Raw genomic sequence first — 18,489 nt, forward strand, 5'->3', positions numbered from 1 at the left:
ATATTCCTGATCAAGTATTACTCAGCTACAAGTGAAAGCTGCTCAAATTAGTACTTGAATTAAAGCTGCACTATATGTAGCTTTCCTGTTCTGCCCTGGATTTGGAGCTGGATGCTGACCTTCAGGTTTTCTGTCAAAACAGAAACAAGATCGTATCAAAGGTCCAACCTATAGACACAAATACATATACTCGTATACAAATACAAGAACAAATACAACCACCCAAATTGTATCGTATATTAAAATTGGCTGTGGGAGGACGACTCACAGCCAAGTCACTCTGACTCAGATATGAGGTAAAGATTGCCACACTAAATAAAGATATAATAGCCTATGCTCTGCTCATCAAATATGTTATCTTAACATTGTTTACTACTAGTAACATTGCTTTCCTATGAGTCAAACCACTATGGCATTTACTGTGGTGGAAAGTAACTGTACAAGTCCTGTACTTGAGTATTTCCATTTTGTAATACTTTAAACTCCACTAAATCTCAGAGGCAAATATTGTACTTTTTTTACTCCACTACAATTATTAGAAATGTTATTTTACTAATACATTGCAGATTTAGATGATACTTATCATTTGGATTCCATAGAAGCCAGCATGTCATCTACGGAAGCATGTTGCACAGCAAAAATAGACTATCTACATTCTACAAGCTCTCAATGAGGCAGTGAGAGCTTGTAGATAGTCTATTTTTGGTTATTTTAAGATTACCGTAGATGATTTGAAGTGGTTAAACTAGCAATATGTCCAGACACCTCTTCCATGCCATCTTAATAATGTCGAAAGATTTAAACTTTAGAAAGCACAGACTGAGGCTTTAAATTTTAAAGCCTCAGTCTGTGCTTTCTTCACCTTTGGGTTGGCTGTATAGAACAGCAGGAACTGTGACTATTGTGTTCATTGTTTAGGAGTGGAGGCTCCTTTCACAACGATTCATAAATCACACATACTTGGCCATATACAGTACCAACATTCTCAGTCGTGAGATTTTATTTTGCTTTAATCCATGCCTATTAGGTCTATACTTTGACTCTTAGAAAATCTATAAGCTCAAATTTGTGAGCTTGTTGTTTTGAAAAATGTTAGTACTTTAACTTTATATAGGCCTACTGTATGTATATTTTTTGATTATTTTTGTTCTGTTACTCAATAAAGTTTGAATACTATACTTGTACCATAGTATTTCCACATTGTTGTATTGCTATACGTTTAGGCTACTGAAAAGCATTTGAGTACTTCCTTCAGCACTTGTGAAGATGGAGATACATTCAAATTGTGCTGGAAAGCCTACAAGTCACTCTTCTCCATGTCAAGGCTGCCCTCTAGAGGTCTAGATTGCACAGTGCCTTCCTTCTATGACTTTGTTCACCATAATGGGTTCACTATTAAATGCAGGGATTTTCAACTGATTGTGAGAGACCACCACCCTGAGTTGGATCATATACCACCTTGTGTTAGGATGGGATATGGGCTCAGATTAGTGCTTTTGTAACAACACTTGCTATGCAACGCATCCCATGTCTATACCTTTTACAGTCTATCTATGGTCTATACTCTATAGCTATACACACTGATGGCACACCGAATAGGCCTGCAGATGGTCCATGGGAAAATGTTTTAAAATATAAATAAAATGCCCTTTTGTTAAATGTATAAAATGTTTAAATAATATAGTATTTCAAAAGTCCATCAAATGTAAGAAAATATTAGATTCAATAGCTAATAAAAACCCTTATTCCATTACTTCATCCAACCTTCCATTAAACTCAGTACTGATAGAGCAGACACATTTCCTAATGATAATGGCTCAATCAGGCAAGCTGGTACACGTACCCTTCTTCTTGAGATTCTAACTCCCTTTTCGGTGGAATTTCTTAACCTCAGACTTCCCAGTAACTCACAATATTGACGCAATCCACGGAGCAGTGAACAAAAGCTCAACTGCTCCCTAGAAGAAAATACAAAATCTTCACTTTGCTATACATTACTAAATGCATGGTCAGGGACCACATGCAATATCTTCACGGACCACCTGTTGAAAACCACTGTACTAATATGAAGCCCAAAGGGTAGTGTGGACAACTTCAGATAGCCTATTTACTAGCTCTGGTCCATAGCTCTAATGCGTTGCATTTAACACATTGGAGCTATGGACCAGCGCTACCTATTTACATACAAATCCATTATCCGTATACCTCGACAATAATATCCCTTGCTTAAAAAGAAAAAAGGGATATGGAAATGACTTAATGTGAAATGTTCTCCAAGCAGTTTGACAACAGTGGAGTTATGTTGCTAGTTGTGTTGTATTGAATGTATTTGATATGACCTATAAATGCACATTGTAAATGTCTCGCCGTCAACACAACACGTTATATTTAGTGCTCTTTAAGCGTCTCACTGTGAAATGAAATATAGCCTATATACAATTTGTGTTTACAAGGACCTTGGCTGAGTTTACCATGGGCTTCTTACTCTCCTTATAAACCTTTATTTACTGTAGGACTTCTCAATATTAGTTTTATCTGTTCAAACAAAGAGTAACATATTTATTGTTTATGAGAGTGCCAAATTATTGCGTTTATTTTCACATTAGTCCAGCATTTAATTGTACCGTCTTTAACCACTTTAACTCCGGGGTACCCATTTTGGGCACGCATGCCACATCATTACAGGTGGAATTAATTGTCAAACATTAAAAAAGAGCAAATCTACAAGCTGCTGCTTTTGTTATTTAGCGTTACAAGTATAGCCTACTGTAAAGGGACCAGGGCTATAAGTGGTTAAATATGTGCTCTTGCTTGCGAACCACTGTTAACACAGGAGACTTTTGTCATGTCCCATAATATTCTAATCTGACTCCGCCAGATGGGGCAGCAGAGAGTACACTGGGTTCCCCCCCCTCCTATTCCGCATGTAAGAGAAATATAACAAATGACCAAAAATAAGTCATCAGGGACTAGTGTTAAGCCTGTTATTCATTGCAAACATTTATTACAATTTTTTAATGATGCGAACAACAGCAAGGCCCTCGCTTGTCGGAAACAGCTCATTGTAGTCATGAGGGAATAATGCCTAATTTATGTCCTGCCGTATGACGGTGTCCCGTGCAGAAAATAGCCAATATTACAAGCTTACAGCTTCTATTATCTATTTTCAGCGCGAGACACCATTGTACAATGAAGTATAAATAAGGCTTAAAGAGACACTATGGGACAGAAACAGAAAGTGTATTACACGCCATTCCATTCTTGATTTTTTCCATTTCTTAAAAATAAAAGAAAGAAAAGGGTTAGCTTTCCAAATCCGTAACAAGTTTTGGCATTTGAATCCCTCAATGTACTCGGGTAATGGTCATTAAAAGTCAAAAAGAACAAGGCATGCATAATAGTTTTTTTTCAGTAATGCACATAGATCAAAGGGGAACCGCTTATTTTTAAAAAATCCATGTACGGTGTTCATGTACATTTCACATATATATGGTCCCTTTCTTTATAGGATTCTTGGAACTAGCCCAGCCCTGATACATGCTGTTGTGTGGGAGGTGTCACATAAAACCGTTTGGTGTCTTGCTCACAGGCAGCTTTGGACTCAGTGGAACATTAGGGCCACTGCAGTTTGGCATCTATCCAACCCATCAAGCAGCAATTGGCAAATAAAATGTCATCTTTTAAACCAGTCTATATGGTCGAGCAAGAGCAAAAGGGACAACTGATTAAGGCCATTTTTATTTTAAGTCGTGCTGCTTAGTGGATGGAGTGTAATCCAAACTATGGAATAGACCCTAATAATTCTGAAAAACTCAAGTTCCATTTCCATGAGGTACTGTAAGAGCTGTGCTACTCCCTTTGCAGCCAGACAATCCCATCTCTGCCTACCAATACGTATGGTGACACCCACATTCAACATATGGGCTATAACAGTACAAATCTACACCCACTGCTTTGAAAACCAATCCCGAAAAACCATCCCAATAATGAAGGACCGACGTCAAGTCTTGCCATTGATTCTGCAGTGCCGTTGTTTCTGAAATTGCCCAATTCCGTATCCATCCAGTTTTAGCCCATACGTTGAATTTAGATGTCACCACACCGACTATGACTACTAGTGCTGTGCTAGTGAGCAAGGAAACAAAATGGTGCCTGGTTTGATGTGACTCCATCGCAAAGACAGCGTGTCAGAGACATTGGGACTAATGGTCCGACTCGGTTCCCGTTAAGGGACTATGTCCTCTGTTATCTACACTTGGTCACTAGTCACCCTGTGAAAGGTTTGCTTTTAGGGAACACATCTGTAAGATGGAGTTCTAACATTGACAGCTATACCAGATGTCACAAAACGTGCCAACCCACTTGTTTTCATTTCCGTACTGCATGTTATCAAGCTAGCTTTATCATGATTTTGTTCAGTTAAATATCATCTTTACTATTCCTCTCCGATTTCTTGAATTCCTTGTGTTTTGTGCCATCTAAACAATTTCAAACTCCAACAAGAGCTGAGAAGGTTATAGCCAATATCATTTTGCATTACAAATCTTCAGTTATTTTGGAGATGGTCTTTTCCTCACACCACTTTACAGAATTAAAAAAGGAAAATAGATCAAAGACGACTTCGACCACTTCCAATTCTTCAATGCCTGCCCACAAATAGAAACCCCCCGCCCAAAAGTATATAGTTCGAATTGATGTGACAAAAAGAACTAAAATCTCAAATGGATCCATTTCCAATGCATGAAGATAAATGGACAACTCCATTTTAATAAATGGTCCAAACAGCCCGCAGTATGTCTTAATAGATGGGAGCTGTATTTAGGTGGTTTATTTAAACCATGTAAAAAAGAAAATTAGAATACAAGAAGGGGAAGTAAGACAAAAAGAAAATGCCTTGATTAAATACTATGTCTGCATTTCTTTCTGGTTTAAAACAAAACAAACTATTGCAACATACGACTATTATGGCTCTCTTGCTGACCCAAAACGTGTCAACGAAGTGGTGATGGTGGAGGTGGAGCTATATCAATAGTATCGTGTACAGATTTACAGTTAGAATGCATTCATCACACTCAACAGATGGCAAAATGGCGAGGAGAAATGGCGAGGAGAAGGCAGAGTAGACAAAGTAAGACAAAAAAAGAAAAACAGAATGGAAAACAATATAGAAAATAAATCACCACTGTGATTTTGCACACGGCACTCTGCTGGAGAAATCAATGCTATGTTATGTTATTCTCATAGGAAAAGAATGAAAGAGAAATGAATGTGTGTGTGTATGTGTGCGCACACACGTTTATATATGAATATGCATGTATGTATTGGTACATTTGTTTGTGTGTCTGACCAAATGTTCGACCAATAAAAGTCTATTGGGTTCAACGTTAAATCGTTTGCTCTGATGGTGGAGGCAGACTTTTTCTAAACCAAACATGGGGCTGAGTATGGTGGTACTGGTGGCGGCAGCGGGCGGCTGGGTGGTCGGTTTTAGCGCCCCCTGATGGTGGTGGCGGTGGTGGTGCTGGCAGGTTTTTTTTTTAGTCGATGTACTGGGAGAGCCAGCGGAAGCCCTCTCCATAGCCTTGCCTCTTCAACACGCTGCACATGAACACCTCCAGTGGTCTCGTGTTCAGCTCCTTCATGGGAATGTTGCCCTGATGAGGAGGGCGGAGGGGAAGAGAAAAAAAAACACACATCTTCAGATCTGTGGTTCTCAAACATTTACATTTTAAAGACCACGTGTTTGGTATACATTTAGGCCACGGAACGGGTTGAACCAGCCCGGTTCAACATCCATGAACCAGAGCCCCAAAGTTGGAGCATTAATTACGAATTGAGTGGGTAAACCCATACCTATATTAAATTGTTTATAGGATCAATAAGTAAATTTATTTACTGTATGATAGGTCAAAATGTAATTAAGTAATCACCATGGAACTTCCCCAGTTGATTACTTACAGAAAGACAATGATTTATTGTATGATACAAACTGGCAAAAATGATTTGGAGGAGGAAAAGCGATTTCAATTTCCCCTCAAAATAGATTTTTTTTATTAAACGCATCGATTGTTTTTTTAATAACTGATGAATTCGATTAACTGTTACACCCCTAATGTACTTTTTGGGGAGCTGTGTTGTCATGTCCTCCTCACCTTGCCCGTCGTCTGTCCGTACAATCCAAAAATCTCTCTCAGCCTCTCCTCGCTGATGGCTTCTGGTCTGTCGATCTTGTTGCCCAGGATCAGTATAGGCACGTTTCCAATGGTCTCATCCGTCATTAGTGCCTGGTAGTGGGAGGTTGAACAAACCGTTACTGCCTGGCATAGTAACCACACTGGCTGGAAGCAACGCTATTATAGTCAACTAAACGACGATCAATGCATGACCTAAGCTAAACCCATCCTTAAATAAAGAACTATTATCAAAACTTCAGGTGTTTATGTTTGGCACTGATTCTGACTCAGATGCGCTTTCAGATGGGTGACAGTGTTAACAGGGCAGCCAGACTGCCCGACTATATTTATGAAGCAACCCCACAATGTTTTATATTATTCCGCCCCTTGTGACGTCATGTGGGTCAATACATAGTTACTGTCCTTAGCAACCACATTTGCCCAGAATTGCAAATTGTCTAGTTAAACTGAAGAAGAAAAAAATAATGCTTACATCAAGTTCTGTTTTGGACTCAGCCAATCTGGGGTGGTCTGCACAATCCACAAGGAAGACAATGCCATTGATGGCAGGGAGGTAGTTTTTCCACACTCTGCGGGCTGGGTGAACACACAAAATCAAAATTAAACAACAAAGCAGGTGCATGTGTGGTGGTGTCAGACATTCTAATACTCTTTCCTAAAAGGCCACAGTTGCCTCTACATGACGCATATATATATATATATATATATATATATATATATATATATATATATATATATATTAGAGCCCGACCAATACATTTGTTGCTTGTTGCTTACATCTTCAACAATAAAAACCAATGCCTATGTCTCAGGTGTTTAATAAAATCTTTTTCAAATTGATACAAAAATGTGTCAAAAGAAATATGGGTCAAAACATTGGTAATCATCGAGACAGGTCACTCGAAAATTGGGATTGGCATATGACCCAAACATCTGGCATCAGCCGAGGTAATATGTATGTTCGGGCATGTCATGTCATGTCATTATAGCCAAAAGATTTCTAATGGTTTGGAAAGTTCCCCAGGTTGATTCTCAGTCAGGGTGGTGGTCCCCGGTTAATTCTCAGTCAGGGTGGTGGTCCCCAGGTTGATTCTCAGTCAGGGTGGTGGTCCCAGGTTAATTCTCAGTCAGGGTGGTGGTCCCCAGGTTGATTCTCAGTCAGGGTGGTGGTCCCTGGTTCATACTCAGTTGAAAACCCCTGGTGTAGGTGGTTAAAACACCATTTACACGACAGCTAAATGCATATATAATCACACAGTCACGCACCTTGTGCATGGCCTCCAAGGTCGAATGTAGTGAAGGTCATGCCAGCAATGGTCAGCTCTTCCGAGGCTGGTAGAAAAAGCAGTATGGTTACATCAAACACAAATAAGGAAAGCATGAGTGAACTGAATCCAGTGTCTTTTCATCTCAACTCAAGTCACTTGTTGGTGATCATTAAAGCACTGCAGAAAGAAAGTATCTGGGATTAAATGGCACAAATCTAACGTAGCGTTGGAACGGATGGCTTTTAACAGTGTTGAGTGAGTGTGAGCAAGTTGTGTGTGGCACAGGCGTAAATTAAGCACCAACTCACTGGGATGTAAAGTTGGCACGTGTTGACCCAATCTGTCATCTTTGAGCATGTGCAGTAGCGTCGTCTTGCCAGCATTGTCCAGTCCAAGAAATACTAACTTGCCCGATTTCTTGTACAGTCCTGGAAAAAAAAACAACCACCAGGCAACATTTCAGAAAATATAGCAAAATACAAACTTTGTCCGTGTAAATGTAAACGTATCAACTATTATGTAATGGAACTAGTAGGTTGTTTTTGCTTTGCTTATCTTTCTTAATTTAGCTCCCCACCTCTTTACAATTTCGCTCCACGTTCTTTCAATATCAAGGCTGCACCATATTGGAATATAAATGAAGGCGCGCCGATCTGTTATTATATCCATTCCCTACCAGGTGGCCATTCTCATGCCGTAGTGCCACACCTCTGGTAGTGGTGGCATAACATGCATACCGGTACAACATACTGTATATTCAGCAGTCGATAACATCTCCTCTGCGTGTTTCTGTACGACGGGTTTATGAAAGAGCTTCGTAAGGGGTGTTTCCCACCATCAGTCAGCATAATGCTACCTCTGTGTTCCAGCGGTTGCTGTCAAGACGTGTCATACTTCATAGATACCGAGTACGTCATGGTTGATCGTTGGAGCAGAGTGACAGAGCTATACCCGTCTGACAGGGTGAGCAGGATCGACTGCTCTGCAGCACCTCCACATGCTCCGACACTCAAAAGTAGAGCAGTGGTCTCTGGGGGTGAGGGAGTAGAGCTACCAAATCACCACGCAATTTTGCTCCACCCAGCTCATACTTCAAGATATTTCAAATCTAGCTCGAGCAATGAAGCGCCTCGTGATCTCATCTAACGATGATCGAATTGTGGAAGCAGGTTGTAAATAATAACCGGTTTAAAATTGGTCAAGTTGTTGCGATATGTCCGCCGTGTTCTTGACACAAAACATATTGGAAAAGCCCTCAGCTGTAGTGTCCAACAGATTGTTTTGATTGGTCATCATGTCAATGGTCCTCATTCACTTCACGTCCGTCTCCTTGTAGTGGTCTCTCCGCCGCATGCCACTTCTACCATCCCACTTGGGCGGGAACCCCTTTTGGTGTTTTAAACATTATGTTATAATTTAGCTATTGAAAAATGGCAGATCTACAAGCTCATAGCGCGCCACCGAGTGGCGAGCTACGAGCTTGTAGGTCTGCTATTTTTTTTAAATCGTGACAATATTTATTTCAGAAAACTGGAGGATTTAGAATTTCGAGGTCAGGCCAAAATGGGTTAATGACAAAGATTGGGTATTTGAAACTCTCGCGCTACTACAGGATATTCTTTTCAGATAACCGCTCATGATCAGATTTCAACCGTTCCCTACGCATTTACGCAATGTCCAGTAGTATGAGCTTGGATTTAGTCTGTCACAGACAAATGTAACAAGCCTGTGCGGAAATTGTGTTTTGCAGCATTTCGGAGGCATTTCTTTTTTATTACTTCACGCGTGTTATTTTGGTGGGCACTGGGCAGTCTCATCCATTCCAAAGTGTCTTATAGTGCCATGCACTGCTTTTTTTTTCTGTGGGTAGCCTAACCTCAACCCTTGGTAGCCTTTAACATGTCAATGGTCCAAAGAACAATTTATAGCTATGCTCGCTAGTTTACAGTGATGACCAAGACCCGGATTATAGCAAACATAAAATCTTACAATTGAAAACTTGGCCTGGGCCGGCTTAGCGGTCCAGTCACCTTGACTGGTAATCCAACATGACAAGAGTGTCGCGGGTTCGAGTCCCGATCCCCACGATTGAACATGCATTCTATTGCTAGTTTAGCCACTTTAAATATTACTCTTTAATCTTAAAACGGCGAATAACAGAAAATAGGCCATCTACAAGATGGCCTATTTTCGGTGCATGATACACTTCCATACAAGACATGCTAAATTCTATATGGCATCCGAATGACTGGGATCAGTCATGGCGACTGAGAACTTCAATCAATGTGTTCCAGCCCCGGCTACCGTTTAGCCTGTGGAAGGGGTACACAACCACATCTGGCAAGGGCCAGCTGCTTCTTTTCACCTTACGGTAAAGGTTTCACTTTCAACGGGAGCCGATTATTAACACGTTATGGTGTGCAGAGGAGCGCGCTACCCCTCCTAGTTCTGTTCCCGGTTGGAACAGGTGCATCGACCATCCTGTACGGGTCAGGACCCCCTCCTTGTGATCCGAGCATGGGCATGGCCAATTGCGTTTGTTAGAACAGTGGTTCTCAAAGTGGGGTCCGGGTAACCCCAGGGGTCCCGAGCCAAATGTGTTAATATAGTATCCCAATCAATTTAAATCACTGCAATAGCCGATCTACAAGCTCACAGCGCGCGTGTGTGTCACAACCCCAATTCCATTCATTGGATCAACTACTTTCATTACGTTGTTGTACAATTGTGTTGTGGAGAAATACAGAAGATAGCCGATCTACAAGCTTGCATCCAGACACTTTGTGAGTTTTGTAGATCAATTAATTATTATTACCATTTGTAATCAATTAGTCCGATTTACTGTCGCACCCCTACTAAAAAGGCAGTTTTCCATTTTCCTCCATGAAATCTGCCGTTAAGGAAGTGTCATTATCTGTCTGTGTTTCAGATCAGTGGAACGTACGGTAAGCCAACACCTGCACAAACTCTACTTAATACCACAAGGGGACCGACATGGGTAACGGTCCCAAGGAACAAGGCCTACTATTGTGCATGACACCATACCACTGGCGCTCACCTTTTCACTGTACACCTGGGGAGCAGCAGGTAAGGGAGAACCGTGGTCCTAACCTTTTTTAACTAGCTCTTGTGCGATTATGAAAAGTTGTAATCAGGGCAGGCATCAAGACCTCTAGAATTACCACTGCACAAGCTCTGATGTTGCATAATAATTTAAGTGACACCACTTTGGCTAAATATAGAGTAGACTAGATATTCCACTTGGCATTTGGATAGAAATACAATTTTGTTAGAAGCGTAAAAGACACTCACCTAAAAACTGCAGTACGCTACTGAAACCACTATAAATCCAATCAAATATGAAGGACATATCCGGAGCTGTTGAGTCCTGAAAAGAAAAGAAAAATAGGTAAGATGGAAAAGATGCATACTGTAGTACTGTACACATTACAAAAATAATATTAGGCAGAGATATCGCACTTTCGAAGTGATGTGGTTTGAGGCAGTTGCAGTGCAGTACTGGGCTCACTACCTGTCCTACTAGTACGTAAATGAGACCAACTACCTGATGAGAGGAGAACTCTGAAAACAACTTGAAATGTACTGTAAACTTGTGTTATCTTGTCTTATGCTCAGTCAAACCTGTTCTGACTGTAAACTCACTCACACTGCATAATTCTCTCTGCTTCAAAAAGGCACAAATTGTTCGCTGGCAGTCGGTTACTTTACAGCTGAATTTCTCTACAAATTCCGCCAGAGACTAGAAAACAAAACCGGTTTCATTTTGTCATCAAAATGCAGATCACATAGGGACACCAATCACAGCCCCAATCAGTGCCGGTCATCATGGACCTCATACATATGCTTTGTCAGCAGTTCGGAGATCTATTCTGCTCAGCCTATCTGGAAGACTGTAGCAACAGGTGATAAGAGAACTGACAGCGCCTAGTAACAGTCTATGGTACAGGATAATCTTGTTCCAGTAGGGATATTTCAGACTGTAGAACAGGCAGTTCAGATCAATGTTCACGGTTCACAAACTGTGACCTTTTTCTAATAACTGTGAAGTGTGTGTGTCACAGTGTGTGTGTGTGTGTGTGTGTGTGTGTGTGTGAGAGAGACTGACTGACTGTGTGTGTGTGTGTGTGTGTGTGTGTACACGTGGTGGTCTGTCCGCAGCCAGGGCATTGAAAATGCAGAATATTCGAGTCACATCTTCTTGTAGAAATGGATGGACCTAATCAGCAGTTGCACTTGTAACAAAACTTATGACTGACTAGTCTTTCCAGATGCAACACTGCAAAGTGCAATGTTGGTGTTTTCATGGCACTTATGGCAGCATGCTTCTTCTTCCACTGTATGATCCGCATGTGATCAAATGTCTCAGGCAGAAGTACTGCCCTCTCTCTCTCTCTCTTACGAATGGGGAAATAAAGTCAAAGGCCACAGGAAAAAAAGCAACCTAAGCCGAAGCAACGTTCTGAATCGGGTCAGTTGTCATTTTGACATACTAGACAGACACACTGACACTTTCACCTTCTTCACCATCTGCTTCTGTGACAGCTAGGGTGGCATCGTAACATTTCAGGCTAGGCACAATCTGTGTGCCTGGTTGCATAACAACATGCAAACAGTTCCAGGGCTAAAGTATACGGCAGCCAAAGGTCAAGAACTACACGTCAGCAGCAGGCTGCGCTCTGGTTCAACTTGTTGCCTACCATGCCGTCTGCGCTACAGCTGACTGAGTGCCGCTATGCTGTGAGCCAGCACCAGAGGCCGGGGTTCCCCACACGTGTTGGCTGTCAATGCCAGATTGAGTTGACAAAAAACTAAAACTACAATATTCATAGCCTACAATAACACACACAATATCTGACCTCATAACATACACTTTACAGTTGTTTATCTGACAATAGGTTGTCCGACAATGTGTAATAACTTTTTAGAGCAAACAACAGACCTTGTTAAATAAAATGTAATGTTCCATGTTTCAAATCATTCACTTCACTGGCTTTCAACAGGTGTTTTAACAGTGAAAACGTATTGATTACCCAAGAAACTGAACTTGCCCCAAAAACCAGATACAAAGCAAACACTACATTAAAGACAGTCAAAAGTTCATTAGTTAAATAGCGACAGACACCAATTATCAAACTATATACCAAGCCATTCAGCCAAATTGATCGTTTTTATAAACATTTTTCAGTGCCAAACTCACAAAGATCAGAGGGTAGGATCCCAAACATTCACTTTGCTACGGTTTGTTTTCATTACCATAATGTAATAATGTTACACTATTAGATTAAATCAGTGCTGGCTCCTGGCTGCTTCAGCACCCCCACCAGCAGCTTGACATCATTTTCTTGCCATTTTGAGTTCAGGGATAATTTAATCATATTTAACTATGCAAACTAAAAACAACTGTTACACAGTAGTTATTCAAGTTGTGTGTGTAATCACCAACAGAAACAGAAATTACTATCAGAACTATGGTTGAAATTATCTAATTGATTCATTTAGCGTTTGCTACTAGTCGTTAATGATTATGGTTTGACTGACACGGCTGTCAAACTAAGGCAAGTTTTAGATTCAGATAGGTTTGTCTTTAACCTAAAGCTATCAACACAATGCTCTGTATGAATATTCCTCAGGAAAACAAATGTCAAATCTGGGGACGATGACTGGCTTGATCTAAAAATGGCAGTTGTATTTACGCAATACCAGAAAAAAAAGAAAAGAGAAAAAAAAACATATGACAACATTATCTAAAGAAGACAGGGTGAGGCTGGCTAACCAGTTAGCCATCGTTAGCACGAAGCTAGTAGCTACGTGTCATATGTTGTCCAGGCAAGAGACATACAGGCGACGTTGCATCAACAGGCTCCAGCAGCGATGCTAAGTTAACGTTAGCTAAATCATTAAAACTCCATTTACTCCGTGATCACACCACGGTGTCACTCGCCAAGAATGAACGTACCTACAGTTTAACAGCGCGTCGCATAGACCTGTTCTTTCTGGCAAGCGATGGAGTATACATTTTTTAAGCTTTTTTTGCTTAGCCCTGACGGGAGCTACGTTAGCTTAGCATCGTTAGCCGCTGCGTTTCCTACTAGCACACACAGATGCCGATGTGTCTCAATTCCAACGCTCTCCTTTCCCCTCTTCTCACTTCTTCTTTTCGATGGTGTGTCTGTCAAACTTACCCGTTGATTACGTCTAGATAGATGAATTCAAATGGTGAGATGTTCGTGTAAACCATGAAAAACGGGGTCCCTGGATCAAAAAGAGAGTCCGCAAATGCAGGTCTTTTGCTGCCGCTGTGCCTCCTCGGTGTTTTGTTACTGAGCCACGACACTGCAATGGCTGGCCTGTCCCATCGTCCAACAAGCCCTTCCTGTTTATGTTTCACACTGAGCTTTCCGGGCAGGGTTACAAAAAACCACATCACATGAAAAAATTTAAATCAATAAAATATTATAATATATATATATATATATATATATATATATATATATATATATATATATATATATATATATATATATATATATATATATATATATATAAATACATATCGGTATATATATATAACAAATATATATGTATTTGTTACATATTTATATATTATATTAATTGATTGAATACTTTATTAATCAGAAATGTAGAAATGTAAACGGGTACAGTCAGACATTTAGGATAAAACACCACTGGGGACTTGTTTCCATTGTGGTCCTATATTCAATTAATCAACAAGATAGCATAAAAATAACACAATAATAATCAACAACAAATACAAAACGCGTACAAAGGAGAAAAAATGACACCACGGTCTCAGGTCTCCTGATAGATGTTTTTCAGGCCTGTTTTGAAAGAAGCCAGTGGTGTCAGGTCATTCCACATTTGGTGGCAGAAGAGTACCACATCATATATACTAGTTTATATTTTATGCATGAAAGCAAGCAAGTGGACACAGACAAAATATATATATTTTCCCTTTTCCGTGCACATACATTTTTACCAACAGAAAGCTGACAACAATGCTTTGAAGTAATGTTTGTGAATTATGTTGTAGTAAATATTACCCCTGTTTATGAATGCTTTTTTGTATGTATTTTTCATTTTATTTTCTAATTATATCTTCTTGTTTGTACACCTACATTTGTACATTTTTGTTAATGGCTTTGTAATTCATTATTTTACATAGCCACAGCCAGTTTAAATGTATTACAACTTAATTGGGGTCTCTCTAACCACCACATCTTGAAAGATTGAGGGGCTTGCCTTGCTTGCCTGTCTATGGTGGTGGGTGGGAAATAATTTACCTGCTGTGGTTTGATTGATTGATATATATATATTTATTAACAGTTGCAGAATTACAGTACACAAGCACAAACTCAATACAAAGACTGTTAACTGTGAGTGGACGACCAAATTAAGCATTACACTTGTTTACAAGAGGGTCCACCTTGTTCAAATGTATTATACTGGACCGTTATTCTGGTTTTAAGCCCTGTGATGTCGCAAGAGCATTTTATTGATGAATGAATCAATAAGCAAACAAACAGCCAGTAAATGAGAAAAAGGCCAGCACACAATCATGCCTTCTTCATTCCTGACTTGTTTCCAGTACACTGACATTCCTGGGAACACGCAGAGGAAGTGCCACGTGTACATACTGCGCATGCTTGAGGAGGGTATTTTTTTACCCTCCCTCCCTATTCCAAACTTTATTTGCGACAGACACTCGAGTGTACTGTGTACTACATTTTTACATTTGCATATTAAAAAATACAATAATAATGATGGCCCAAAGACGAGGTTTTAAAATACAGATACTTTAACAGAACACTCGTTAAAAAAAACCGCATACACAATACACATGAAATAAATAAATGCGTGAGATCCGGTTGCTCCTGGGTGATCCCAAGTAACTTCCTGTGGAAGAAGAAAAAGAAGTAGTAGAAGAAGAAGCAAGGAGATTGGATTGGAGAAGTGTGTCACATCTTGACGAGGAGGCCTGTTGGTTCCACCCGTCACTCACACACAATAACACCCCAACGGAACCCGAACCACCCAACCGGGGAGGAATAATGGCGTCACTGCCCACGGTGGTCCTGTGATGTATGCGACACCGATACCCAACTAAACAGGACCCGTTTTTTTGTTCCGTCGTTTCTGGTTTCATCATCATCAGTTAGCGAGCTAGCTAGCTAAAGTAGCTAACTAACTAACTAAACTACAGACGCAGCAGGCTAGCCGCTTAGCTGGGTTCAGCTACACCGACCAAACCAAGACAGGCGTGTGTGTGTGTGTGTCGGGTTGTTCCTCGACATGTCAAGTCCGGGTTACAACTCCCAGAACGGGGCAGGAGGAGGAGGTGGAGGAGGACAGCCGTATGCGAACGGTGAGCAATGGAGGAGACTTCTGGAGCTAAACGAGCGATGCTAGCTAGCTCCCACTACGGTGTCACTTTTCAAAAACGAACAGAGATCTACAGGCTTCACAACGCGATCCGTTGTGAGCCTGTAGATCTGTTCGTTTTCGACAAGCAACACCGCCGCTGTGTTGCCTTCTGCTGACCCACCCTCACCAACAACAACCTGTTAGCAACCTGGCTAAGCTCGGGCGTCATTCTAGCCATTTAGTGCTGAGTGGGACAGTGGGTCAGTCAGTGGGGAAGCTAACTTTAGCCACACGATAACCGGGACAGCTAATGTCGGCTAGCGCCAACTTTCCCTTTTCGTGATTGATTGTATTTGAAGACAGACCGGAGTAGTGTGGGTTCATGGTTAAGCCAACAGGTAGCAGGCAAACAACGCCCGGCGTCGCAAAATGTCACTCTGTCACCCTCGAGCTTAATTTAGTACTCTGAAATCGCAGACGTGCAAGCTTGTATATCTGCTATTTGAAGCACCAAACAGTGATTGTGATTCTGATCTGTGGTTCTTCTGATCACAGCAGCTCTTATAGGTATGATCTGTGACTGTGATTCTTCTAAGACTTAGAAGAATCACAGATCATAAGAGCTGCTGTGATCAGAATCTAAGTAAAGCAAACAATTAGGGGTCTGTTTCTTCTGGTTTTGGTCCCGTGACATTTGTGACTCAATCTCATTTTTTCCTTCATCGACAGATTCTTAATCTATGATGTCATGTCATCCATAGCAATGATATGAGTAACTCAAATTACTTTATTGTTGTGCAATACTGATTGGCAGCCTACTACAATAGTATGCTACAAGCCCAGTGCGTTGTTGTCTGCATTCTCTCTGTACATGTGGCATGTTGGGGATGATCCAGATTTGTTGCCAGAGAACTTTTTTTCCCTTCATGATCCGTTAGCAAGTCGGTGACTTTAGGTCAGTTTCAGAATGCTGATAAAAGTGACACATAGTGTATGGCTGTTTTTTAGCTTTCAAGAATACCGGGATAAAGTTATGACAGTTATGAGTTATGATACAGTTTAATCACTGATTGTGTGGCTTCTTTTTCTTCTTATCATGTGAAGATGAGGCAGTTTAAACTTGTCTTTGTTTTCACGCACTGTAAGTACTAGTTTGTACTAACTAGTATTGATAATAACTTGTGATTGAAGAACTATTAAAGAGTTCATCGCATTCACCTGTAATCTGTTATCTCCTTGAGTCATTGGGCCATTCTGCACCAACAGTGTTCTTTGAACTCTACTCTATCTGAAAACAATATGGAATAAAATTGGAAGATAATCTAGAATTAGTTACTCAATGGTAAAGTAAAAGTACAGGTCTAATGTAGCTCTGGTCCATAGCTTAATGCGTTTCATTTAGAGCTATGTTACTCTCAACTTCCGCCGCTTGCATGAATGCAGACCAGCCTCTCCTCTTTATCGTAAATAAAGTTTTTGCTACTCACCAAAACAAAGGCCGTCGTGTCATTAGAAAGCCTACTTTCCTTAGTGGACGCACTATGAGCCCCCCACCACACGTATAAACTGTACTTTTTAGCCAAAAGGGGATTTTGTTTCCTTCGAAATAAAAATACTTTTAGTTACTCCACTTCTACCAATATTGCCCAGAGAATTGCCCCATAGAGGATATTTTTCCTCTGGTGAAAAGTACAGTTTATACGTGTGGTGGGGGGCTCAGACTCAAGAGTGCGTCCACTAAGGAAAGTAGGCTTTCTAATGACACAACCCGCATTTGTTTTGGTGAGTAGCAAAAACGTTCTTTTTATTTACGCTAAAGAGGAGAGGCTGATCTGCAGCGGCTGTAGTAGACAAGTAGCCTAGTAATATGAAAGTTTGTCAATCTAACCCTTAATCATTTTGGTGATTCCCCCCCCCCCCCCCCCTAATTTTGACCAGTATCAAATACAGTGCACATACCTTGGTTAGCACAGATTACATTTTGACTGAAGTATAGGCCGGCACAAACTTCTTGGAATTCATAGAAATTTAGGCTTCATTTGCCTTCACCTGCAGTTTACCTATTTCAACCAAGTGTCTATTTTGGGCATGTCATAGGTTCAAAATGTTCAAAAGATATTTTTGGCCGATCTACAAGCCTACAACGCGTTGCATCGTGACACGTTGTGAGCTTGTAGATGGGCTTTTTCTTTGCTGTAGAGCTTAAGTGGTTAATGAGCTGAATTGTGGTTGGGAGAGGATTCCTCAGCCCAGTCCGACTGGCGTCTCATTGGACGAGAGCTTGGGCTGACAAGCTTCCTTGCTCTTAGGAGGGATGAGTTCTTGAGACGGATTATGTGTCCTTCATCTTCGGTCATTGAGAAGAGTTGTCTTCTAATCCCACTTCACTCTACCTGAACTGTAATGTAGTGGACAGCAGTATATCTTGTTTTACGATGTGTATTACACTACAAAATCCTCAGTGTTCATTTAACTCGGAGTGTTCAAAATGTAACATTTTACATCCTCTGTATTACAAATGGATAATATAACAATCAGGTTTTTACTGTGTAATTAATTGCCTGCGTAACTTGACACACTTGCATAACTGCTTTTTTTTTTACTAGGCTCTCAGGCAGCTCCTA

General features: G+C 40.7%; 2 protein-coding genes across 2 annotated transcripts in view; one reads left to right on the forward strand and one right to left on the reverse strand.

Annotated features, from left to right (window-relative positions):
- Window positions 1-3,221: 3,221 nt before the first annotated feature.
- Window positions 3,222-13,821, reverse strand: sar1b (secretion associated, Ras related GTPase 1B). Its single transcript, XM_080780952.1, has 7 exons — window positions 13,666-13,821; window positions 10,775-10,850; window positions 7,771-7,890; window positions 7,461-7,526; window positions 6,667-6,770; window positions 6,153-6,284; window positions 3,222-5,654 (listed from the first exon to the last, which is right to left on the reverse strand). The coding sequence occupies exons 2-7, from the start codon at window positions 10,830-10,832 to the stop codon at window positions 5,538-5,540; spliced, it is 597 nt and encodes a 198-aa protein (XP_080637078.1). The 5' UTR covers window positions 10,833-10,850; window positions 13,666-13,821; the 3' UTR covers window positions 3,222-5,537.
- A 1,608-nt stretch (window positions 13,822-15,429) lies between these two features.
- Window positions 15,430-18,489, forward strand: part of sec24a (SEC24 homolog A, COPII coat complex component) — a 32,066-nt gene continuing 29,006 nt past the window's right edge. Inside the window, exon 1 of the mRNA XM_080780971.1 lies at window positions 15,430-15,866. Coding sequence (XP_080637097.1) covers window positions 15,794-15,866 — 73 coding nt within the window. The 5' untranslated portion in view covers window positions 15,430-15,793. The remainder of the gene's footprint in view (window positions 15,867-18,489) is intronic.

This window comes from Protomyctophum bolini, assembly GCF_963924005.1.
Source record: "Protomyctophum bolini genome assembly, chromosome: 13".
Lineage (NCBI taxonomy): Eukaryota > Metazoa > Chordata > Actinopteri > Myctophiformes > Myctophidae > Protomyctophum > Protomyctophum bolini.